Source organism: Varroa jacobsoni, unplaced genomic scaffold, assembly GCF_002532875.2.
Source record: "Varroa jacobsoni isolate VJ856 unplaced genomic scaffold, vjacob_1.0 contig00534, whole genome shotgun sequence".
Classification (NCBI taxonomy): domain Eukaryota; kingdom Metazoa; phylum Arthropoda; class Arachnida; order Mesostigmata; family Varroidae; genus Varroa; species Varroa jacobsoni.
In genome coordinates, this window is record NW_019214481.1 from 60,310 (window position 1) to 86,532 (window position 26,223).

Here is a 26,223-nt window from a genome sequence, read left to right on the forward strand (position 1 = left end):
GGGGTAGCTCACATAGATACTCTTCCACTTTTGCAGCAGTAGTACACAGGGGTTGTTGATCTAGTTTACGGCTGCCACTGCGCCAGCCAACGCTACTGGTGATGCTGCCGCTGCCGTCGTCGTCTTCTCTTACCGTCATTTGCCAATTGAGTGTTCCGAGATCCGCGCGAACATGTGCGCACGCGCGCGAGCGCGCTCGCCTGCGCGGCTAAGTCTTTGTTGTGGTGACTGACACACAGATAGATGTTGACAACAGCGTTACGTAGGACGAGCAATACACCAGAGCGCAGTTTCGTTCCACGTTCGAGCTCCACTGCGCTGTTCCGTTAACTTGAAGCTCGACAGGTCTTCCTGTGCTTTTGCTTTGCCGAGACTACTGATACTACTTTTACCCGCCGCCGTCATTTACCAGTCGCTTTTTTCTATCACTGCCATTGTGGGGTTGTCGTTACGTTCTTTTCAACAGCCAAGTGGAGTAGCGGCTGGATATTAGGCTATACAAACACACAATATGTTTGCGTGGTATGACCATCCACCACCGTCTCCGCTTCGCTCCATCCAGCAAAAACAGTCAGTAGCCGATACAACGACCTTTGATTGAATGCGGGCTTCTTTGTTTGCCTATCGAACCCAACAGACCGTGAGCGACCGACCGACAGACAGACAATGAGAGCCAGTGCTTCTGTCTACAGTCTCTCGTTCGTGTAAACCGCGCATCGAGGGAAGGGCTACAATAGTGTACAGTACGCGGTCTGGATACCTATAGCAGCTTTAGTCAATTCTTGTGCCAACGGCTTGCCAGTAACATTATTTACTGGTATCTTCGCCGCCATCACTACTACGAAGAAAGAAATATCAACGCGGTGGTCTTTTTTATTCGTGCTCTAGTTGAACGTGAAGCTTCAAGCTACGCTTTAAATACTTAGACTATTTATTGTCTCTGATAGTCCGTTTCAATGCTACTGGGTGGGATCCCACGACCATCGTTTGCACGTCTTGCGCGTTGGTAGAACTGCACCATTGTCTCAGCTTAGGCGCAATTCGTTTGACCACTCGTCCTGGTTGGTACCTTTGCATAAATCGGATGAACGGTTCGAGCAGTTGCGGACGACGCCGTTCACCAGAAAAACTACACTGGACTTATCGGCGATACCTTTCTTAAACAGGCTCCCGCACTTTTTTCTATGTTTATTTACGAAGCTTGTGCCCTATAGAATTCAGCTTGGCCTTCGTTCGAAGCAGCCTATTCTCGTTGTTGTCGGAAGCGTTCCTGAATTCGAAACAGAATTTTCGTCTTCATATAATATCGTGCCTTCGATTTGCATCTAGTTTGGGAGGCGTGCAGATGAGCTCTGCCAAATATTTGAGGATGCCTCCAGAAGCTTGGCCTAACAGACAAGTCCTGTGCTCTTAGTGGCAAAGCGTAACCTTCACGGTCATAACTCGGTCACGTTTTTACTCCTCCTTATGTACACTTACTATTAGCGACCGCCAAAAACTCGCTATTTAATGTACTGTTATCGCAGCGGCGAAAGCGGCGTTTCAACAAAGATCTGTGGTTGACGCAGTCACACCTATCAGTCCAACGGTGGCGATACTACGTCGGGCTGGAATCCTGGTTGGTATTAACGTGTCAGCCGAAAATCATCTCTGAGGGCACTAAGCTTTGAGATGTCGGTACTTCGTTTCCTATATTCGCCCCATTTTTTTTTATCGGGTCGACAGTCAAGGCTCTTTGTGGTGTAGGCTCTTTTCGAGTAAACAAATTAATTCCGCACAGTCACCCGGGCGGCTATGAGGAAGTTAGCGAAAGCGATGGCCTTCATCGTCCGTCGTACTTTGGCTATATATAGCTGAAAGTTGAACTTTATCCTACTTTATCAGATAATGCTCGCTTTATTTTCGCGGGCCTTAATGAGATCAAAAAACTCTTCTGGAAACCTGAGTTCTTCTTTTAGAAAGTGAGCTACAAGCTTTTCTTTGAATTCTTGCTAGGTATCGGTCCCCACCATTTGGCGATCATTCCATATTTGCGCGGCTCCCCTTAAATACTTTCTCGCTCTCCGCACTTCTTGGTTCTCGGACCATTGTTCTTGTGCTATCTCACGCTTTATCTCCTCGATCTGCTTTCTTGGTTTGTTACCGTCAAACCCGTGCCTCTCTGTTCCATTATGCTGTACGGCTTTCATAAAGTCGTGTCCGATTTCCTCCATCCCACAACACTGCTAAGAAGTTCGAATGCGCCGCTTGAAGATTCGTCGTTGGTTGGGGAAGACTGGTTCTGTCGAGCTTTATGTTATGCCCTAAATACTCGCAGACCACTTATTGTAGTATCAAATATCTATATTAGTATCCAGGAAAAAGGGGAACGATATGGAACACAGACCAGACGTGCCTCTCGGTTGTCCCTAGCAAATTTTAAAACTCTCAGACTTCTATATTTTTTATATGCACACTGGTCAGAAACTTAGTGCAACTCGCGTTACTGTGTGGTGCATATTTTGAAAGGTGAGGCTATATGGGACCACTAAGTATTTTTTTTTTGATACTTCATTTTGTTCAATAAAATTTCATAAAATTTATGTGGAACGATAAAATAACAACATAATTAACTCGTTGTCTAAAAGTGTATTTGTAATAGCAAACAAATAACATTTTATCAAGGTCATTAAGTGAAGTTACAAATACTACGTGGCCACCCTAAGAGCTACATGCCCCAAGCTCAGCTGGGCTATATAGGGTGTTTTATTTAGAGCACATATTGTATCGGCTACTAATTCTAGACAGAAATTGAATGAACTAAATAACCTCAAAATACAACTCAGCTCTGTAGAAATAAGTGCATGTCTATATATACGTTAAGTATATTTATAAGTTATACCACACGTCGTTATTGCTAACAACATGGCGCATGTGTTTATTTTCTAAGAACATTTTGACGACTTTATATGCACAATGCACCGTTCGGATGAAACAATCATAATCATCATCATAAATCAGAATTTACCATAGATAATTATTCAAATAAAAATCACGATTGTTGTACGAGCTTCGGCGCGGTCGTCATTGGATAATATTTCGCATTTTATCAGTACGTTTCTGCTTACTTCTTGTGGATGTACCAACGCTTAGCCTATTCAGAACAGGGCTCCATACAGTAGAACTTCATGTGGACAAATCGTAGTCGTTGTTTGCTTAACTTGGCAGAGAAAAAAGACAGTGCATCATTTTTTTTTTATCCATAATTATAGCTTTCTCTAAAAAGGAAAAGATTTTCTTTGAGGAAGGGAAAGTATAGCTTTGTTGAAGAACTGATTTTTACACGTCAAATAACTAATGGCCTATATAGCTTTCTTATATCAAATATGTCCCGGTTTACCCCGAGCGCCCTATATATAAAGGGCGTTTAGGATAAATTCGAGTACATTCTGACGTACTATTTTTCATAGCGTATGCGCGCTAATTCGTTACTTTTGAAGGCGGAAAAAGAAAAGAGATCTCGCTAGTTCGAAGAAAGAGCTCAACATCATCGTGGACGGAGCAGAAGGTTCTTGTAATAAAAATAAAAATCAGTTATCTTCCGATCAGTTTCTGATGCACGAACCTTCACAAAGGTTTTAAGCGTTCTTGCTTGCCCACAATCAGCGGTCAACGCTGCTGCTAGCCTCTATATGGCTTGGAGGGAATTCGAGGGAATTTTCCATGAGGCAAAATGTACGACCAACAACAATCAGACTGAAAAAATTCCAGAATTCATCACGATAGCCGAAAAATAATTTTCCATGATGCTGAAACTTTAACACAGAGATCAACAGCTCTTTTGAAGAAGAGTATCTTTTGCTAGTTTACTGTTACTCATTTTATTACCATATATAAAGCCAAGGACTAATTTTTAATATTTTTTTAATTTTTTTGGAATTTCTGTAGTTTTTTGTAGTGTTAGATTTTTCACCTTCGAACAATGCAAAATCTTAACTCGCTAGATTATTTTTTTTCTACTGCAACGTATTTCACTGAGAGTTTAGCATGTACCGTAATCGTTTTATTTTTGATACAAACAAAAAATACAATTTTTGAATGTTTAGGTCTCGGATTAAAGGTGAATAAGCAAATCCTCAAGGAACGTCCTTGTCAATGAAAAAAATGTCATTCAAAGATCTGTTTATCTGTATGCATCGATGCAACTTTGGCCTGATTGTGTTGCATTGATAAAACTGATACTGTATATATGATTTCACAAATATGTTTATCCAAAGCTGCTGCTGCTGCTACTACATAGAAGAATATTCCAAGGAAGATCTAAACAAACTTCGAGGTGAAACAATGCTTTATGGTTAGAGTTCGAGCAACGATCGGCCATTATTCAAACCGATTTTAATGTTGAAGTTAGTAGATGTCTTGGAGAATAGAGTAGTTAGTGCCTATTGAGCCGTTCGAATGAGCTTCAGTAGGAACTCGCTTTGAACTTTTCAGCCATTTTTGGGATTATTAGCCTTAAAATTCCTAGACTTCGCTAGATTATTTTTTGTTGAGCGTATCTGACGACATTTCGATGAGTCTTCACTTATCAATAACATTTGCTGCATAGTTAAAAAATTATTTTCGCCCTAAGAAGATTGATTTGAAGATAATTAATGAGTGGCTTTGACTCGGTATTGGAGCTGTAATCAAGCTGAACAGAGGCTACTTTGAAAAATAATGAACATCGAAAACGACACACACTTAAAAATGGTTAAAATATCTACTTCTAATTAAATACAGTATTAAAAACAACTCGTAAATCCGGACTTAGACTGTGCCATGTGTATATGAATATATATATATATATATATATAGATAAGAGGTAGCTGATGGTATTCGTTTTCTCTTTTTCTATGTTCGTTGGATAGCCAGAGGCCGAGAAGTAGTGAACAAGTGTTTCTATTAGCGTTAAATCGTCTCCCCCTTTTTATTCCAGTCATCGGCATCAACCGCGGCATAAAAACAACATTCACTAACTGATCCCGACCACAGCATTGTGGCAACATATTTATAAATTGATCATATATTAAATTGAAACCACCATCTATCCGAAGGGCAAATTGGTACTTAGCTCATTCATGTTTTCCTCGATTAGCGCCTCGTTTATGTAAACAGCAAAGTAAATATAAACATATAAACCTAGATTTTAGGAACAATCTAGATATTTTTCATGCGTTGTACGCCACTACTTATAATGTTGTAATTTGTCATGTATCTAACGGCTTAAAAGGTAATTATGCACTTTTGTAGACAACAACACGCGTTTTTATTCATGTAAAACGGTAACTTGTCTCCTAAAACGTATTCACGTATCCCAAGTACTCGTTTTTACCTGCCGATTGGTTTCCTCGAGATAAAATGTATTTCCTATTAGAAGAAAATTGATGAAGCCAATCAAACAATCTATTACGGCAAATGGTACTTCGACGCGACAAACAAGAATAAGGCTCTATGTGTGGCAAAAATTATTATGGAAAACCACAGAAAATACAGCTAGGTCCATTTTTCAGCCATATTCTTCAAGTTATGTGAAGGAAGTTAGCTTTCCTTGGCATCTGCCGGGCTCACTTACCATTATTACCTCGCTATGAGCCATCTAGTGGCAATACACTCTGCTGTTTTTGCAGCAGAATGCTGAGCCCGGCCCAGATGACGGACGGTTCCATTGCCATTACGCTTCAATGTCTCGAAAATTGCCAAATATGCCAAGTAAATAGCCAAACGGACGCCATCATCATGAAAACCCGTCTAATTAGCTTAAAGACAACGGATCTATGCAAAATCAATTGAAATTATGTCTTCATCCCCATCATACATTATATATGTGTTAAAAATTTTTCCAAGTAGGTAGTAGCCGAGCGCATTTCGTTATGCACAGTTAATTAGACGTCAAGTTGGATCCCTCTAACACATCGATTTATTGTCTTATCTAGGACAGCACTAAATGCTAGAGCGGTCAAAAGATCTGTGCTGTTGTAAAAAATATCTTACGGCACCTCTAGGCAGAAAGACTTCTTGTAGAACCTTTCTTTTTGATATTATCGTATGTACACTATTCCGAAAGGTGACAACCAACATAGAAGTTGACGATCAAGATCGTCGACGACAAAACAAGATACAGACCCGTTTCCACAAGAAAAACGTAACATTAATATAACATATTATAATAGATTAGTGCAATGTTTTGATATAATATACGAATTAACTTGTTTAGGAAAAACAAATTTCACGTTACTAACCGTTTGCCTGGGTCGTCTCGATCTTATTAGCCGTATATGCTCAATGTTGAGCACCTCCATCTTCAAATATTGCCTCCTCATGACAGAAGCATTTTTCGATGCCAGAGTTTACTTGTCTGTGATGTTTACACCTAATCAAATCTCTGTGCCTTACTCTTTATACTTGCTAACGGCATATTGATATAACGTTGCATATTGCTGGGGACATTCCTGTTGGAGGTATATCCGAAGTGACGCCTGCTAAGAACTACCATATTTCGACACGCATTCCTCCGAGTGTAGCCACAGCTAAAATCATCTAGTCCAACTGGTTCAGACCAGATGGAGCAGAAAACAGTGGAGCAGGTAATGAAACGATCTGGCTGATTGAAGCCGGCCGTACGCTTTCAACAAAGTCGAATCCAGATAAACCAGAAGCCATGGAGTTCTTGCATACGGCTCCAACGCTACCGTTCGTACACCATCAGATGAATTTGGTTTATTATTGTTGGGTAGAACATAGACAAAGAACACACGCTGAACTTAAAGCGATCACGTACGTTAAGCAGCGGGTAAAACGAGAAACGACAAACCTGATTGCAACTTTCAGGTTCGGTTAGTCTACGCAGTACGCGGGGCGGTATTTGTATTAGTATCGTTTGTAAGTGATGTGATCCGTAGTCGCCTGCCGGGCTTAGGCTTGCGCTTGGCTCGCCTTGCCTTGGGTGGTGTTATCCACGCAGCGGGGCCCCGATAGGCCCTCCCAATTCCTTTGTCCCTTTTTCGGGGCCCCTGAGAGAAGGGGAGAGCGGCCGGCCACTGCGGCGGCAAGAGCAAGCAGCAGTAACGGCCACAGCGTCAGGCGAGTTGTCGAGGGGGGTGGCAGAAGGAAAGGGCGCTCGATTAAGGGCATCAACCCTCGAGCGGGAGGGCAAAATCAGATGTATAAATACGTAAGGCCGCATCGGCGAACTTCACATAGAAAACCCCAAAAACAAACCGAAAAGTCCTTTCTGTGTCTTGTAAAAGTAGATCTGATACTCCCACGGGAAAAGTCACAGGGTAGGATATGAGAGTGGTAGGAATGTAAAATCTAGCCTACCGTGGTGGGTTATTTAGCCTTAAGGAACAGGGGGAGAAAGAGAACGTATCCGTAACGGGAGGGGAAAGGGCAGCTCTCCGGGCCCTCGTCATACACACGCACACCCCAACTACCCCCTTTCCCTACCGGGAAATGGCCCTCTCCAACTACATCCCAACTTTCGTACATCCCTGCCTCAAACACTCCTATATCTGCTAAAGTCCACAGTCCTCTTTTTACGCTGCATATCCTATGAACTTCGTTGAAGGTAGCGAAGCAACTTTGTACTGAGTGCATCCAGAAATTTCATGTTCTTGCAGAAACTATAAACGCTCGTTTAGGTTTATAAGCCGGGAAATAATCTCAACAATGCAACCCTCGTTTTTGATTTCAACATGCATGCTTTGTATGAGAAACGTTTATTTGCAACTCGAGCTTAGTCTTTATCAATTAAATTATTAGAACTCTTAAAAATCTTCTCACGAGTCACATTCAGGCCTTTTTTATATTTTTAAAGGATCATAACGCAGTGTTTGTCTTCTTATTTGGAAATCTTCTTCTTCATCTATATCTATCGTATTCAACATTTACTAGTTAGCCACGATAAATCTGGGAGATGCTTGCACCCATGTAAGATGTGTGGCCCTAGCTATCCTTTTCAGCTATCTAATATTCCTGTTGAATTCAATGCTAACATTGTTCACCTACATTCTGTTGCATTTATCATTACCCACCCTTTATAACGGTTGTACGCGTCAAAGCCGCTAATCTTGTAACTTATCTATAACTGAGATTCAAAAAAAAAATCAGTTGGATTAGCGTAAAACAGCAATGCGCATAATGCGCACCCCTCAGACAAGCCTTAAGATAGAAGCATTAACCCGATCAGTTCCGTTAGAGTAACACTGAAAAAGACGAAATAATAATAGTAATACAACCAAGTTGAATAAGGGTGTCTTCTAAGAAATGGACTGAAATTACTTAACTTTCATATAAACTATATATGCCTAACCCCGTCCAGCGTCGCCCTGCTTTATGTACCATTGATTCGATCCTTACTAGCTACAGTAACAGAATATGCTGGACACACTATGCTTAACATCTGTCCTGGAAAAGGACATCATCCACCGATTTTTTATTTTAAAACTGTGATGGTTCCAAGTTTCCAGTAATCTTCCTGCTCTTTTTTCTGAACTGTGCACTGTAAAAAGCCAATCTGTTGCAGTGTATTTTTAATTAAAAACAACTTAACTAGCGAATGAATTCGCAGAACTTGCAAAACGTTTCTTCGTAAAAAATCATCATCGGGTGTGATTTAAAGAACTATCATCCTGGGTTCTCTTGTTAGAACTATATGGGTTAGAATCGATTAGATATCTGTCTAGATATATGCTATCTCGTTACGCTGTAAATTCGTGAGTAAATCAAAACCACAGGACACTATTCAAGCGTTAAGTATTGGGTGTGTTATACATACGAAAAGTAGGCCTTATATCGATGTAAAAAGTATTATGTTATTAAAACCCGGTCCACTTCCTTAATAAAAGGCACAGCAAAGCATTTAATTATCAGTCACCTACTTGCTTACGACTCGAAAAGGGTGACTTCTGTACGGTTTTGTGATTAAATTACACACATTTTCATATATGTGTTTATGTCGGTTGAGACTATACGTCTTTATGTGTAACTTTATAAGTGCACGCGAACTTAAAAACTTACCTGCGTTTCTCTGGCTTTTGCATACAGTCCATTACACGTCTCGTCCATATTGAAAAAGCGGGCTAACCTGTTTAAGTATCATTTATTTTCGTGAGGTTTAGGCGCCTCTTTATGCCCAATAACACTTGTTATTTTGCCCACAAAAGTAAAAGCTGTCATGTAACGTGGAAGATCTTTCTCATGATGTTTATACGGAAGCTGGCAGTATACAATGTGATCTTCGGCCCTGGAGCATTCCAAGTTCTTCAACCAATTTTTACTAAAAAGCTTGATTCTCTACAGTCCAGCATCATTCATAGCATTTTTTTACTTTGGGCTATCGCCCTAGGGGTTAAAATTTTTAGTTCAGCCGAACAAGCGAAAGATGTATCATTTAGTAGTTGTGCTGCTTTTCAGAAAACTTGTTCTGTTTCATGCCAACACTAACAATATTTCTTGAATATATGTCCGCGATTTTATGCAGTCCTCTGAAAGATGCGCACAAGAAAACCGTTTTAGTGTGGCTGTCAGTGAACGAGGTCAACGTTCGGCACACCTTCTGCTGTAGTTAAGCTCAAAGGTACGAGGAAACGGGGATTACGAGAGGCATAAAATGCTGTGCTTAGCTATTCAACCATGAAGTAATTGACGTAGTGGGACACTCCCGGATGCTCTGAGAGAAGGGTGAGTGAAAGAGGAATGAGGCTGGCTGAAGTAGATGGCGACGGCAAAGCATCATGATACTAGTGATCGCCGCTGGTCACTTTGGTCAGTAGCTGCGGCAGTGGTTGCCTTAGTGTGATCCCTACGTCAGTGAGCTTCCGTGCTGCTTGTTTCGAATGGGTAAAAAGAATGGGCCTAGGTTCCAGGTTTTGCAGAAGCGGCTGTGATAGGGCCCGTTCAGCATTACCTGCAGCAGCGGCAGCATTGCTTAGTGTTATCCAGTGCGTGTACGAGGCAGACCACTCTGGCTTACCTTCTATGCTAATATTGTTAACAAGCAATTACCTGAACCCTTTTACATATACGTGTGTAGCTAAGCGCAATTAACAAACGTGGTATGCGAGCAGTCTAGCGGTTAGACTAACGTAGATAATCATGTTAGATATAGCAGTCTATATAGCCGTCTGGGAGCTGCCCGGGTGGGAGATCTTCTAGGGAAGTTGTTGTATAATGGGAAAGTGTCTGACTGGCTGGCTGGCGAGAGGGCGTCGATGCAAACCAACCGACAAAGCGACGTGTGGGAAAGAGACCCCCCATACCTTCATTACCCCATCCCCTATTCTCCGGAGAGCCCGTTTGTTCCCCAACGGGAGGGCTCTAGAAAGGCCCGTCGAAGGATCCTTAATAAAGGCTTCTATTTGATGGGAAAAGGTTACTATAAGCCATTCCAGGCCGCCCAGCAGCTGCGCAGGTGAGGAGATATTACAAGAAGTCTTTTTATGGCGCTAAAGGCGTTTTACGGTCACATGTTGGTAACAGCTTAAACTTGATGCTGATTTTCGTTGTGCATATGACCACATTAATTGAAACTTTATAATTTTTGAATAATATTTTGACTACTTAGTAATCGTAAAGATACTGAATCGTTGAATTTGCATCACATGTATACCTAGTGAAGAATTACCACAACCATAAGCAGGATGATTATAGAATGTCAATGAGAGATTCAATGAACTTCCAAAACGGTGAGACTTGGAGAAAAACTTTAAAAACATTAACTGCGATTTCTTATCTGTTCTATTGTCAACATTGATGTCTTCGACATTCAGGTCGATGTTCTTGTGTGACGGGCTTAAAAGCCATCTCATTCGACAAGTATTTTTCAAGCTGAGCATGATCTCATACCTTTTTTTTGAATTAAATATCTTTTGCTTATTTGCGAGAAGCTTTTTCATTCTTAACCAGTATACAATAGCAATGCATATCTAATTTTGCATACTAATTTTATTTTTTTGGTGCTCCTTTTTGGTATAAAAAACGTTACATCATATCATATGCCAGCCAGTTCGGTCTCCAAAATCATAACACCTATGATTATTTCCATATATCTTTTGAAAATTATTGAAAGTCATACCTGTTATACTTATAGAAGTTATACTTGTTTCAAGATATCAATTTTTTAACGCTTTGTATTTGCAGCGCATCGCGTGCACTACCACTTTTACACGGTCCGTAGCAATAGGACGCTTGGTACTAACATAAAGTGTCGTGGGTGAAGCTTGGATCCTGTAAAAATCTACGTGAATACCTGATGTAGTCGATTTTCGGTGTCACAAATGATTTCAATGAAATGTCTATTTTTTACTGGTTGAATCGATATTGAAGATCTTCAGTAAAGAGTTAAGCTCTAATGACGTAGCGTAAGCAAATAAACTGATGATTACCATATGAAGTCCCAACACATTCTAAATATGTATAAGTAGTTGATTTAAAGCTAAAGATTCCAGCTTTTCGAGATTCCAGGCAACTAATTGAGATATAATAGCTATTTAAACATGGAAAAGGAGATGGCGCCGGGCTGGAAATAGTTAAATAATTTTGATCTTTTCGGAAGGGTTGTACAGGCTGTAATGCCTGAACGAAGGAAATATCCTCTGGAGTGCTAGAAAATTATCTCCAATTAAAACTAGAGCAAATGAATATTCTTCGAACGACCGCTAGCATTATTCATGAGGATGCGTCGTTTTGGCTTCTGGATGAAACTCGCAAGATGTTGGGAACAATTACATTTACGAGGCTTTGAACAAATATTTTTCGAACAAATATTATCATAGTGCGCATATACATTTATCACGGTAGTATCCAAAAATCGGATGAACTTAAGGCTTAATTGGATGCTTCTACCGGCATGGGAGTGGATATTAAGACACGCGCTTTTTCGTATCCCTTGTGTCAGAGCGTTAAATCTAGGTTCGGGCCAGAGAAGCAAAGGGCAATATATAGATGAAAAGAGCACAGAAGACGGAACGTGAGTGAACCTCTAAAAATATTTTCTCTTTCTTCGTGTTTCATCATCTATGGGTAAACTGGTCTGGCTATAAAGCGAACGGAACTTTTGTGATACACGGAAAAGATTGAAAAACGGTGTCTCGATCAAACTCTACGAAGTTAATTAAACCTAATAATTAAACCTTTAATTTAAGTTAATTAAACCTAATAAGCAACTAATTAAACCTTTGTCTTGGTTTTGCTTCATTATTCCCAAGATCGCAATTTTTAATTTTTTAAGTTTTCGACAAAGTAATCCTAGTTAATTCCTATGTCACAGCGGTGCTAAGTACAATCGATATCAACTCAGTTATCAAAGCAAGCACCAACTTTTACGAACCAGATATATTTCATCAACCTCAAAATTCAACTTTGAGGTTTATAAAGTTTAAAAACCTACATTTTTAAAACTTTAAAAAACGTTTTGTAAGGACAATTGTATAGGGAAGTATAACAGTCTACAGAGTTTGGCGTTTACATTTTGTACGCTGATTCTCTACGTATTAAAGTGATCGTCAACAAAGACTAAGCAGTATCTAAATCATAGAAGAGCGGTAGAGAAGCAAAATCAGTGGTGACAAAAATTTTTTAGGACATCATACTAGAGAACTGCTCTCTATTTAAATCGTCGATGACCTTCTGAATTCGAGACGTACACCTCCGAAGATTTGAAACTTTGAATCAAATAACTTGCCTGAAAAACAGGTAACAAAGACAAACAATGTTGCCGAGACTTAAAGCTACATTCTGTAATCATTTAGTTCAAAAATATTGCTTCTAATCTATGGGAGGTATGATGTCGAGGAGAACTATTACGTGTATTTCGTCGTCAATCTTCCCAGCCGTGTAAGTTGCGTTGCAGATCTTCAATCAGTTACTTTTTCTCCCCACAGCCGTCTTAGGTCGCTTTTGGAACGACCTATGGAGCATTTAGAATGGCAATATTCATGATAACCATCCAAACTTTTGCGCTCGCTTTTATATACAAACTTAATGAAGGAAACAAAGCTACAGGTATTAAGCAAAGTTCAAGAATGTTCAACAACAACATTTTGGAATATTAATAATTGTAAGGTTTTTCTCCTTTCGCTTAACAAGAGGTAATATTTTCCCGTGTGTGACCGTCTCAATCGGAGCCCGCTTGTAACATTTTCCAAAGGGCATTTTTAAAGCAATATACAGGATAATTACTTTCTATTTTTTCTTAATTTATATCTAAAACAATGAGGTCGAGAAAAAAGAACGAAGCCCAAAGATTTCCGGCAAGGTTGCAGCACATCCAGTTTCAGATTTATTTCAGCTGTTACCGTTTTCGAGATCTCAACGATAATCATGATTTTAATTATAGAAAAAGGGTCTAAAATCTATTTAATGCGATATATCTTTATTCACGACACTTTCTCAGGTTAAACGGTTGTTTTTGATATATTTTTATTTGTGCTTATTCTTAGTAAAACGATAATTCCACCGCAGGGTTTTTACTAAAATTGAATTTGGTAGATTTCTCTTTGCATAACTAAAGAATAAAAAACTCAAAAGGTATGAACTTTATGAGAAAAATCCATAGTTCTGAATTCGTAGTTTTCAAATGTATAGTTTTGAATCAGGAAGGTTATCCAATAAATGGGTTCGAGTCAGGTTTTCCATAGAGACATCGAAGTTGACTAGGAATCGGCAGATGTTAACAGCTCGAACAAATTTGACCCTCTCACTAGAGTTTCTCGGTAAATCATGTTTTTGACGTTTTTTCTAAACGCCGCCTTTTCGAATTGAATTAAACTACGATTTAATAATCACCCGTTACAAAGACGAATCTTCCCGTAATCTTTTTCCTTACACGGAGATCTCGGTAGCTAAATTAACAATAAACATAGCAAAAAAAAATTCAGCAACAACACAGGTTTAACAGCAATGCAAAAAAAAATTCTCTTTATTCGACTGTACTGCAATTATGAGAAACTTACTGCATCAAATATCATAGGATGTTTTCTGTACCCTATGTTGCTAGGCTATTGAAAGATAGAAATGGCAATTTTCTCACACGGATCAGACGACAGCAACGCAGAACCAATTGCTGCAGACGCGCTAAGCAAAAACTCTGAGTGAGTACTGCAACACTGGCGAGCTACAATGTACCATCTCGGAATCTCTGAAGCCGAGTTATGCTGCAAAGGATACTGCAGGATACTGCAACAGGTACTGGAGACGAGAGATCGCAGTATAACCCTTTATAATGGCCATTTTTCCAGCATTTAACTGGTGCACAGTCATTTAAGCCAAATAAGCCATAAACTTCCCGTAAGATTTCTAAGCATTAGTATTGTTCTATGATTCACAACGTTAGTAAATGACGTGCTATAGATTTAAATCAATTTTGCAACATCCTAGATCATAACATTGGTGTTTCGTCTCTTGGTGGCTATGCTGTACATGGGCGCATTAAATAACGACATCATCAAAGTATTGAAAAAGTGAAAATACTAAAATAGAGGCTTTCAAGTAACGTGCGCCATTAATTAGAGGATTGCAGAAATACCACAGATGTATTTTAGAATGAAATTGCATCCTTTCTCTAAACTTCTTGCTGTCACAACTTTACACCCCTTCGGGCGCTCGTTTCTATGATGATGTTTCTTTCTTTAAAAAAGAATTTCATTTATATCATAATCTAACACAACCACACAAGTGTGGTTATTTTGAAACTATTTCACACAATGTTTTTAGACTTTTGTCGGATTCATATTAAACACAGCTAGTAAATTAAATATTAACCCGTTGTTTATAGAATATTTGAATATATATAGAATTTTGTAGAATATTAAAGACAACAAAGAAAGCCCGTTACGACATGCTAGTCATTTTTCTTTCGACTGAAAGGGTTATTGTTTCTTGATGATTTTTAGTGTCTATCAGAATATAATTAATAGTTTACATACCCTGACGGTGATATTTGTTTTCCTGCACCTTCGTATTTTATTGGCAACTAATATGTAAGGTTGTGAAATATTCTATGTTCAATTGTGCAAGTAATCTTATCTAGTAATATCAAGAGTTTTATATTGTTTATATGAAGTGGGGCCGCTAATCTTAAAAAAGTGCGTGGACGCTTTGGAGAAGTGCAACCTAGGTTTGTACGCGGACTTTGCAAGCGATCCAGTGCTAGTTTCGAGGTACCGCAACGTCCTGCGTTGCAGATATTGCATAAGTGCGTCGGAATGTACAAACGTTCAGACGGCGCTAGCATAGGTAGTAATTTCTTTAGCAGCAGAGCAAAAGGACTTGGTGAGGTAGTCACACTATCATATCATGTGTGCTCACACCTAGAAAACGACTAAGCGTTTTTTTCTTTCGAAAAGTTTTATAACTGCTGAGCTTACAATCTATCAAGAGATCCATAAAAGTTGTGCAGCAATATCATTTCACTGCATGCTATTTGTTACTCCATTGAACTATTGTAAATGATTCGGATCAAAGGTGGAAATCACTGCTTGCAAGCTGACACGATAATTTTTTTCTGGAGTAGGGCATTTTCAAATCTGTCACAGAGATGAAAGTGGTCAACCAAGATGAAAGTTGAGCGGAGTTTTTCTATGCGTCTCCTTTATCTCTAGCAACTATTCGCTATCAGAGGAAATACAATGCAGCGTTGAGGATTATCTAGCTTCAAGTACTTTTCATTTTATACGAACTTTCGAATAAGAAAGGCAGAAGACAGCTTAGGGCCGTACAATATTTCATTTTAATCCACAAATTGATTCATTTTTCAGTTTAGTAATTTTAACTTATTAAATATGAATTGTTTTTTTTGAAAGATTCGTATTGGTCTATGTAATTAAAGAAACTGACTTACTTGAGAGCTGTAACCGGCTATTGCGGTCAAATGGAAAAAGTTAGCGGAACGCCAACCACCGAGACATAGCAAAGAATTCTTATGCTGATTTGTTACCGGGTCCAAAAACTGGTGTTCTGAGCATTACTCTGAGGTGATTAATAACACAATGTTTTACCACGAAAGCGGCGCTCAGTTCAAGTTCTTTGATGATTAAATTAAAGGAATTGGAGTTTTAAGTGATTAAAGGCTCATTCTATCCACCATTTCTGTGGTTTAGAAACTCTATCTTTAAACTCTATTAGATCTCAAGCAATATGACCTTATGGAAGCAATTTAACAATTGCACACAATTAAGTCACTTATTAACCCTTCTTCCAAATGCTAGCTTACAAAAGGATTCCTAATTAACTAAATATAAATTTTGGATTATCCACATCCCTATTATTCAAAATTAAAACAGCGGACTTGGAAACATTAGCATGAAGCATTTCATGCGCTTAATTAGTAACATAACACTTCATTTCGTTCCTATGTAATGTCCTTTCAGCCTAGGACGTTACAGGGTTAGTCGCAGTTGTTTACGCCCTACTTTTAAATGAGATACCTCAAACTTTCAGCATATTTCGAGAAGCAGGCGCAGAACAGTAAATTGAAGTCACTAGTATCAACGGTAGACTAAACTATCTCAATATCATGTTACTCTTATATCTGCTGCCTTTTCATTTTTATGCTGCAGTGATAAGAAGTTTACAAGAATGTGGCAATAGTTGTATAGATAAAAATAACTCCATATAATATTCAACATTTAGCAATATAAAGGAGGTGCCTTTGTCAACCTGAAAATTGCTTTATTATCACCGTACACATAAATAATGAATAATAATTAATCATATAGTTGCATTTAGCATCTTTTCTCATTTACCGATCTGTCGAAAGGCGCTCAGTCCAAACGACTTATGCCATTAATTAGCAGGACAGTTTTTGGCCTACAAAATACTATGTACAATTATGCTGCTACAGCATGGTTTCGTTTCTTCCAACAATTCAATTACTTGCTTTAACATATACATGCAGCTCGTTGTCAATCCTCTCGAACCCATAATACCTACAATATACGATCCCCCATTTTTTTGCGTTCATCGACGTTACACAATGATTATCTCCCACTGCCGCTTTGTTCTGCTGAGCATTTCTTCTATTACCGTTGCGAATTAAACGTACCATCACGTTCGATTTTCTGTAACTATTTGTCACTGGTTTATATAATTTTCTTTTTGTATGCTAGAGTCGAGTTGCCCCTGCATTTATCTGTTCGTTTTTGTAAATTTTTATTACAAGCTTATGGTCTCATCACTGTTATTCAAATACTACTATAATTACAACTAGTTTGCTAAACGCAAAAGCAACCAATTATCATTCATAAAACTCGACTCCACTAATTCGTATTGTCCTTCACGAAAAATTGTCCAACAGCGGAGCAAATTCGCACGATTGGGGAGCACCATCGGGTTAACTGGCTGTCTCCTCTAGCTTTTATTATCATTCCCAGTTATCATACAGCAAATTCGCGACTCGACCCTGTAAAGAAAAGTGACTTAGTTAACTTTCGCCAAACCCCGCCACTTCACAAACCATGCAAATAGAATAATGTTGTATTGAAGGAAATATGGAAACGTAAACGTATCAGTAGATGATAGATTATTGATTTAGTGTCGTGTAGCCATAAAGACGAATTTAAGCTATGTGAGAAAAAGGCTGTTTACTAGCACCTTGTGTTTCATTCGACTTGTACGGGGGTGGACTTTCTGCGACTGAAGACGAAGTTGAAGTGATTGACACTGAGTATATGTAGATACTTCACAATTTCAAATACATCATCCTCCACCCCAATGAATGAGATGAAGAAAAGACAGATACTCCATGATCTATCATCATTCACTTATTCGCCGCCGTAATTCGGCGCTCCGAGTCTCCTATAATACTACACAAAAACGAAGCGCTTAAAATGAACGCAAACATTTGGCATTACATTATATGTTTATATATATATATATATATATTTAAAACTGTATGACACTGAATCTTCCGGAATAAAACAATATTTTCTATTTTTTACTACCTATGAAATTCTATAAAATAGTGTTGTCAGAGAGGGTGAGTTCGCATATTTCTTCTTAAACAAATAACAATCAATATATAATATATACTCTGCACGAAAATGCCAAAACATGGTATGTTGATTCATCGTTGTGTTCTTCTTCATAATCGTTACCAAGACCAGACTCCTGTCCATGCGCAACTCACTCTCGACTGTTTGTGCTTCCGCAAGACCTACAGGGCCAAACGACTAGCAGCAACGTAGCCACTACGGCATACCCAAAAATAATATATCTCTTCAAATACTAAATGAAGTAAACAAAGACACGTCATCTATTCTGTATGAGAAGCGATCAAAAGAGAACTTACTGCAATCAGTGTATCAGCCCCGTGAGACTTATTCAGTCCGGTTTATGTATCATCAGCTTGGGAATAAATTCTATTAAAAGAACCTGTCAAAGCAAAAATAATACATACTATCATTAGAAGTTTAGTGAAGACTAAGGCTAAAGGATATACCCTGGTGTTTAATTCTAATTATGAAATTTACAGAAACACAATACCAACACATTTATTTAGGTAGCCTTCGATGCGGAATTTCAAAAGACGGGCAAATGATCACAAAGAAGAGTGGATATACACGCCCCCTATTGGTTTTATAATAAATAATGAACCCTACACTATAAGATGAGTACTTTGTCCTTTAGGCTGCCGATTGCGCACATACTGGTGGTGACGTCTCAGTTATTCGAAACAAGGAAATGGCAATCTTGCAAGGCCACTTGCTAACGTGTTCCACGACAAACGGATTCAGTCCCTACCACAACAGGTTATTGTTGTATTTTAGGATACAGCATAGATATGTTCGGCTGATTTGGGCGCTGAAAAAGGTAAAAGTGTCAACCTAATAATGCTGCCTACCTATGAAATATTAGATAGCCTACACAGACACGTACATATTCTAGCATGGAGGAACTATCACAGCGTTGTTTGGCGAGCCTCCATCGCAGGCCGAGTTTGTTGTAGAGATGGGAGTTTTCCCAGTCGAGCAATTTTTCTATGCAGTGCCGTGTTCTCTTCGATAGGCATACCACTGGCCACAATGAACAGCCCAACGTACAACAACAACAGAGACAACCACAGAATAACCATTTCACACTCACCTGTGAAGTGCAGCGCAGAAAAAACACTATGAGCAGATGAGTCATTCTGTCGTGTGTGCTGTATTTGACATTAGCCACAGATCTGTTCGAGCTATAAACTCAGATAATACGAAACATATGGCAAAGACGAATCTATGGAAAAGTTCATATACTAGTCTACTTTGGAAAAGGAAGAAATACATTTTTCATTAGGAGTTATATGATTAAAATATTCAGCTTTAGCCATGAACAATATCGCTTACTAACCTACGCCTTGCGTTTTATATGATTCGACTTTTTCTATGCATTCAATAGAGTATCGAAGCACAGCAGCTCATTTGTGTTTTATTTGGCGGTAGCCGAACTTACCGGAAGAGTTTTACGAAGAATCGAATTCACCCTCGATAAAGTCGCCTTGAACTCTTCTGGGGCAACCTGGAATGTAGAACAGTGTATATCGCAAAAATGTTAATATTGAACAATAGGACGCCAGTAAATTTAGTCCCGGTTCGTAATCATACCATTTAAATGGTAGAGGGCAGTAAATCTAACTACCTGATGGCAAAATTGATTTTCTGATATAAGCACTCTAATACTTAGTGTCAGTTATTTATGTAATTTGTGTAGTGGGCATGCAGAACTCTGATTTCCCGTGGGAACGTTAGAACTAAGCAAATAATAAAAAAATGAGACCCACTTTGGCTGATAGCTGGGATGGAAACTCCGTGTCAAATTTGTTACTCAAACCGAACCTGCAAATGAAAGTAAACATTCCGAATTTAGCTTATTTAATGCAATTAGTTTTCGTGCAAAATAACTAAAACCAGTTCTTTGACTATTGTTATATATTTTTCTGAACCTTTTAATTACTGTCGCCACGTCGAAGTACGTATACATAATTGCAGCCTCTAACTTAGTTTTCTCCGGAGGATCATTTTCAACTAAAAAATAATTTATCACATATTTATCGCTTTTAATTTCAATACCAATTCCGTAAACGTTTCGATAAATAAAACCCTACACAATGACCTGTCTAAGTTAGCGCAGCTCCTTTCCAATAAAATAAAGCAATATTTTCAATCCTGTTGCAGGTTATTTTAAGGTTAATTTATACCTAACGGCCAGTCTCATCAACATGCAGTCCGAGCCAGAATGCTACTTTATTGCATTGAGACAAACGTCCCCATTTAAGGTTCATACTCCACCGTTGTATTTTATGGAGCGCTCAAAGACCTAATATTGCACACAGACGGGTGAACGGATGACTTACTAACGTTCGAAGACAGGCATTCACTTGAAATAATTTGTATACAACTATGCACAAACAATCAGTGAATAGTAATAGGATATAGATCGATAAGTATGATTCTCTTTCAACTTTCCAACAACATTTTGTTTCTAAAATTGATAAACAGAACATTGCGACGTATTATTGGTTCACAGAACCGAATAGAGTAACGTCATACTGGCTGACGTACCTATCTACGACTAATGCAAGCCCTGCTACATCTGCACGCTACATAGCACAGTAGTTCCGTTAATTTCGAAGCTATTTAAATTCATATGGTACTCTTAAGTCCTTTGTTAATATATATTACGTAGGGCGATGTGAAATGCAAGTAGGTATACTATAACAACCATAATTATTTTATTTTTTATCAAAGAAAGCACTCTTATTACCTACGACGTTCTGCCATTTGGATGGAAACTTATGTATTTCGGTGTTTTAGAAGTTTATCGCACAAGGGTCTAAAAAAGCTCAAAATGAGTCCGACATCATATTGGGACTAGAACGATTTTCTTATTCAGAAGTTACCGAGACTGTAATAAAAAGTGTAATCTTTCAGAGCAATTCCTAATGAAAATGACAGTGGGACTTCCAGGTATTGAATTTTTGCTCTGTAATTCTTCCGATGTAAAATGAGGCTTGTTGTGTTTGGTTTAACACTCCTGAAAATATTAGCGCTTGGACACATAGTTTGTTGATAATCTCCTGTAATTTTTAAAAATACACCCGAGCCCTGATTAACAAAACAGGATCCAAGGAGCTGTAGTGTCTACCTGCAGTAGGCCACCGAATATGTACTAAAAATTATTGAAGCTGTATAGTTGTTTTAAAGTAATTTCTCGCTGGTTCAGCTTTATCCATCCACTGATCTGATTATCTGCAATTATCTTAGATATACTTTCCCTATAAATTACAATTTAATGCAAAAATGGGTCTTTGTGCGAACATAACTTTAAAGAGACACAAAAAAGAGTCCTCAATTTTTTCTCGCTTAAATCCATTGATTCCATTTTTTTGCCTTATAAATTTGATTAAAATAAACAAATATAGTATGCTTATGTACAGCTTAAGTGGGGCTAACACACGTAAAATTTAAAATGGATCGACTTTAATTATCGTTATTTCTCTTCGAGTAGACTCTTACGAGACCTATGTGCAAACTCAAAATTGTCTTCTTAGAATTTCTTGAAATCACCATTTTCATATTTACGGAGTACAATAAATATACGGCGAGCTTTCTATGCTGAGTACATATATGGTTCCTAGATGAATTATAATTTGAACTACTCAATTTTTTTTATTTCCCGTCGATCATTGCCACTCACATTGTTCAAGGCTTGAATGACCATATCCAAGTCAACGGCTTCTGACTGCAAGAAGTACAAGTGTATCGTTTAAAACTAGAAAAAATGTCACAAAATGTCGCACCGCTATATAGATTAACTTTTCTCACCTTTTATATATATTATAGATCGGGTAGACACCGTAAAGCATGAAATCTACCTTTCACATCACCTTGCCGTTGATTTGAAAATCATTTACTGGTTCCTATCCAAAATACTATGATTTCTTGATTAACCCGGCAAATTACAAGTACAGCCCAATCCCTCCACCATTCGAGTCAAACTAATAATAGCAAGTTAACAATGGTTCTCTATTCATTGTCAAGGGTGTTCCCTATCATAACAATACGGCGAAGTAAAATTTTTTTTCGAATATATTTGTTCAGGAGCATCTCTTCTGGGCACCTATTTTCTTGTCTAAAGGCCATTTAGGTTTCTTCGCGAAAAAATCGCAATACCAACAGTTTCAAACTCGTGTGGGACAAGACACCACACAGGGCCTTAGTGACTGAGTGTTTTTTCCAATGCAATGTGTTGCTCTTTAAATCTCCGTTAAAAATAATGTTTGTTTTTTTTTTATCAGGAATGTATTTTCAATAATTTCCCATTATTACCAACGCCTCCTTATATTGTAGTTTGTTACAACAATTGTGACACGCGATTTTTGGTTTTGTTCTCTGTCGAATCTCTTCGAATTTGATTTCCGAAGCGAGAAGCGAAATATTCGAACCATTTTTACACTACCAAAGAAATGAAAGAAGTAAGTAAAAGCTGTTGGATCGGACGAATTCGTTTCTTGAAGCCTATTTTTAGAGCTAGGTATCCCTGAATATATCAAGTCAGGCTTATAAAAAATATGCAATTGGGCTCTAGTCTGGAAATAGCTCCTCCAAGCATGTACCTAGTCTGACTCCACTAAAAACAAAAAACAGGCCCGGGCTAAATACCCCAAGCAACTATAATTAATGTTCCACCCAATTATTACTCCCTAAAGAACAGCAAAATTTCACCTGAACTAAAACTATTCAGTATATTCTACAGAGACCATAATTTTTCTACTAGAGTTGTACTTCTATACTTAAAACATCTCAGAATTGACCAAACGCAACGCATTATCCTATACACGCCAAAAATAGTTACACTTACATTAAGGTGAAAGAAATCGTCAGGCTTGATTTACTTTTAATAGTAAAGTTGTACTTGAATAACTACTTCATTACCTCAGTCCTAAGGGCCTGTTAGGTGCCCAACAAATCAAATCTTGACAAAGAATACGCCCTTTATTGAAGCTTCATTTTGCCTCTTCACTATGTGTTTTCAACTACAGCAACAGTGAATTAAAAAGCTGTTTAATTTATAAATAGTAGAGTAAAAACCAATGAAGAAGCTCGAGGGAGAACGCTAGCTTCTGTTAAACAAGTTGTTGCGCTCTATGGTTACACCAAATCGCTGTAGCCTATGCTTAGAGGTACAAAAGATCTTTAAAATCCAGACCACTTGCTGTCGTGGTTTACCTCACAAAGCACTACAAAAGTATCAGACCTGGAAATATATAAGCCAGGCACATCTTGTTAGGCTATTGGTAAGGAAAAGGCAAACAGTCAAAATGCCAGCGCAAAGAATACTTACCCAAATCGATGCTGTTACAATTAATATTTGTATAATCAATATTTAGCTTTACACAACTTTAGATTTTTCAATAAAACAGAGAGCACATACAAGAGCATGGACTATGAAAACAAATTAAAAACGATCGTACATATTTAGAATTAAACTAAAGCCTCTATAATCTTATCAGCTCCTGCTTTTGTTAAATCGTTAATAGGCTATAATCCTCGTGGCTCCACAAATACGTATTGAATAACTCAACCTAGATTTTATTAGTTTAAGGTTTACTGCATCAAACAACTAACAAGCAATTAGAACGATTCTGAGAGAAACTACTTTATCAGCACTAAGAAACAAATATTATGGTTGATTTATATATCATCGAGCTTCAAGAACCAATTGGTGAGGGCTCCAAAAACGAATATGCACCCAAAAACATTCTTTTTTCTTGGGCACCTTCAGTTTGCCCAAAAAACACAGTTTATCTCAGTCAGAACCCGATATATAACGAAGATGGGCTTATTCTGTCAAGTCCTATTTATCACTGTTAAGGAGCAAATTTTCATCATGTTCAATTATCGTCAAATGCTTAGTAGTCGTAACGCTTACTTTAGGCTATATCTTTATGCCGTTCATTATATTTAGCAGTAAATACATGAACTTACACAGTCATGTTTCCAGCTCCACGAATGACGACGGGTTCCGGCACGATGCAGGACGTTTCGTCAGGCACCTGCTGTTGCAGAAGTTCTTCTTCGTCTATCTCAAGCACCATAATTGCATCTAGCTCTGCCATGTTTCGGAGTGAAATTGCCCCTGCACTGCCGCCGTTGCCTGCCCCGGAGCCAGCACTTGAACCCGCCGAACCCAGTGTTACTGCTGATGACTCAGGTGCTACAGCTGTTTCCTCATAAATGACTGTAGTATCTGTGGTGGCGATGTTTTTTGCACTTGCTTCCGTGGAGATCGCATTTGATGTCGACGAGCAAATAGCACCATGACGATTCTGCTGCTGTAACGATACGGCTGAGCTTCTATCACAGCCACTACCACTCGTCAACGACATCGCAACGCCAGCGACGCTCCCGGAAACACGTTTCCACCCAACAACACGACGTTCTCAGTTTGATCTACCTTAAATCGTTTTCACTGACGGAGTACTCGAAAAAACTGTTCCTTTTTCCCTGATAATACTACTACAGACTAGTTACTAGTTAGATTACTAGTAAATAAACCTACATGAACTTTTTAGCTTATTGTTTTCAGTTGTCATAGGTGCTGTCACAGCCAATAACGATAATATAACTGCCCCAAGAACATCAACATACCACATCGCAGCAAAGCAGGCCAATCACAGCGCACTTGAGGGAGGGGGGAGAGAAAGCTCACTCACAGGAAGCAGTCAGTAACTCGGTCAATTACGTCGTATTGTATGATCGACCCCGAGTTTTCCGACGGCTTGCTGTCTTGGCACACTCTTCAACAACAATACCGGCAGCGAACACCTTCTTCTAGGGGTGGGTGAAGAGGGCGTTCAGGAGTTGGAGAGTCGTTTTCGCGTCGTCGTTATTCCGCCAACCCTTACAGTTACTGCAGCGCATTAGAATTATCGATACCTGAACACTGGCGAGCAGTAGATGGTTTCCATTTGCAGGATTATTTCTCTCTCTGTTAAATGCCTGTGCTTCCACTAGAACTACTCGACCGTTACTACCATTGAAGAAAACATCTTGACCAATGTGTAGCGATGGAATGCCAAACCATACTGTCTCTAAGTTCCATCTTTGGTCTAGGGACGTAATTGCATTTATTTGCCGTTTCAATGATGACGATAGCCCTTAATATGTTTATAGGTAGGAGTCGTTTAAACATCATTCTATCATTTCTTTGGTGGTCATTGAAAGCACGGTAGTATTAAGTGCATGTAGGTAATAATGTTGAATCGATGTTGGTCGCAGGATTTCTTGGCAATCGAGTTCCACGGCAACTTAACGACATTTCCAACGCTTGTCTCTCGTGCATAAATATGGCCTGGCTCGTTTCCGGAATACACTTATGAAATTTATATTTCACATTATGAATACAGTTCCGGGGAGGAACGCGACATTTGCAATCGACTAACAAACACAACAACGATACTGCTGCCTCTTTACTTCTCGACGGCGACCATTCTTCTTCACATCGCGAGTTACTGTGTTTGTGATAGTACTGCTGCTGTTTCCTTCAGCCACTGCTGCGCTGCTAAAGGCGCTACACACCAGAACCACAGCACAGACACACTAAACATAAGACACAGACGCGCGGATGGAAATGCTGAAAGGCGAACTAAAACCAATAGCAGACTCCGTCAGATGCTCTCACCCATCAGTAGCAGACAACAAACGTGAGAAAGAGGAAGAAATACATCGTGATACGACGATAAGCAGCACACGCTCATAGATCGCACGAAACAAAAACAACGACAACGTCAAGCGTTTAAACGGCAAAACACTAATTTCACGAAAGACTGCGAGTGGATGGAGGATAAGCGCGGGCGATCGCATGAACCGTCGCCTTTGTGGTAGTTATGTGTGCCGTTTAAGGTGCAACTCTAGGTTCTTACTTGAATTCAATACGGCTCGATTAGAAAGTAAGGCCCTTCTAGAGCACCGTGCACGTGATGTGCAATACTTTTTTGTTTCTGATTTCTGCATCTAGATTGAGGCTTGAAGACTCTCACTGTAGTTCCATTCATATTGCAGTAATATCATACCTCCAGAGGCCTTTTTCAAATAAGCAGCAGAAATCACTTCCGATCTTTTCTTGGATTATTTTTCGACTTTTTATTTAATTTTATTATCTTTGGCTAAGATGAATTCAACGTATTCAGAATCAGAGCCCACTGTCGCAGACCTGTCTCGTGGC

General features: G+C 38.8%; 1 protein-coding gene and 1 long non-coding RNA gene across 4 annotated transcripts; one reads left to right on the forward strand and one right to left on the reverse strand.

Moving 5' to 3' along the window:
• Window positions 1-9,114: 9,114 nt before the first annotated feature.
• Window positions 9,115-11,413, forward strand: LOC111271325 (uncharacterized). 2 transcript variants are annotated; one of them, XR_015315280.1, is made up of 2 exons: window positions 9,115-10,432; window positions 11,161-11,413. It is a non-coding gene; the product is annotated as an uncharacterized LOC111271325 (long non-coding RNA). The 2 variants fall into 2 exon arrangements; XR_002686803.2 differs by lacking the exon at window positions 9,115-10,432 and adding an exon at window positions 10,469-10,706.
• Window positions 11,414-16,668: 5,255 nt separating this feature from the next.
• Window positions 16,669-25,627, reverse strand: LOC111271317 (cysteine-rich hydrophobic domain-containing protein 2). 2 transcript variants are annotated; one of them, XM_022852044.2, is made up of 8 exons: window positions 24,648-25,627; window positions 23,985-24,449; window positions 19,778-19,832; window positions 19,450-19,515; window positions 18,895-19,101; window positions 18,308-18,390; window positions 17,611-17,822; window positions 16,669-17,419 (listed from the first exon to the last, which is right to left on the reverse strand). In XM_022852044.2, exons 2-6 carry the CDS (start codon window positions 24,383-24,385, stop codon window positions 18,340-18,342), a joined length of 780 nt encoding a protein of 259 aa, XP_022707779.1. In that variant the 5' UTR covers window positions 24,386-24,449; window positions 24,648-25,627; the 3' UTR covers window positions 16,669-17,419; window positions 17,611-17,822; window positions 18,308-18,339. The 2 variants fall into 2 exon arrangements, with proteins under 2 accessions (XP_022707779.1, XP_022707778.1); XM_022852043.2 differs by having other exon boundaries at window positions 23,985-25,627.
• Between the last annotated feature and the right edge of the window lie 596 nt (window positions 25,628-26,223).

What these genes read in the sequence shown, in the direction of transcription:
- LOC111271317 (XM_022852044.2), bottom strand. Translation starts at nt 24,385, where the DNA reads ATGTCGTTGACGAGTGGTAGTGGCTGTGATAGAAGCTCAGCCGTATCG. An exon ending in GGAGCTGGAAACATGACTGT is followed by an intron (nt 19,833 to 23,984) that starts GTAAGTTCATGT and finishes TTTCATTTGCAG; the next exon opens with GTTCGGTTTGAGTAACAAAT. An exon ending in CATCCCAGCTATCAGCCAAA is followed by an intron (nt 19,516 to 19,777) that starts GTGGGTCTCATT and finishes TCTACATTCCAG; the next exon opens with GTTGCCCCAGAAGAGTTCAA.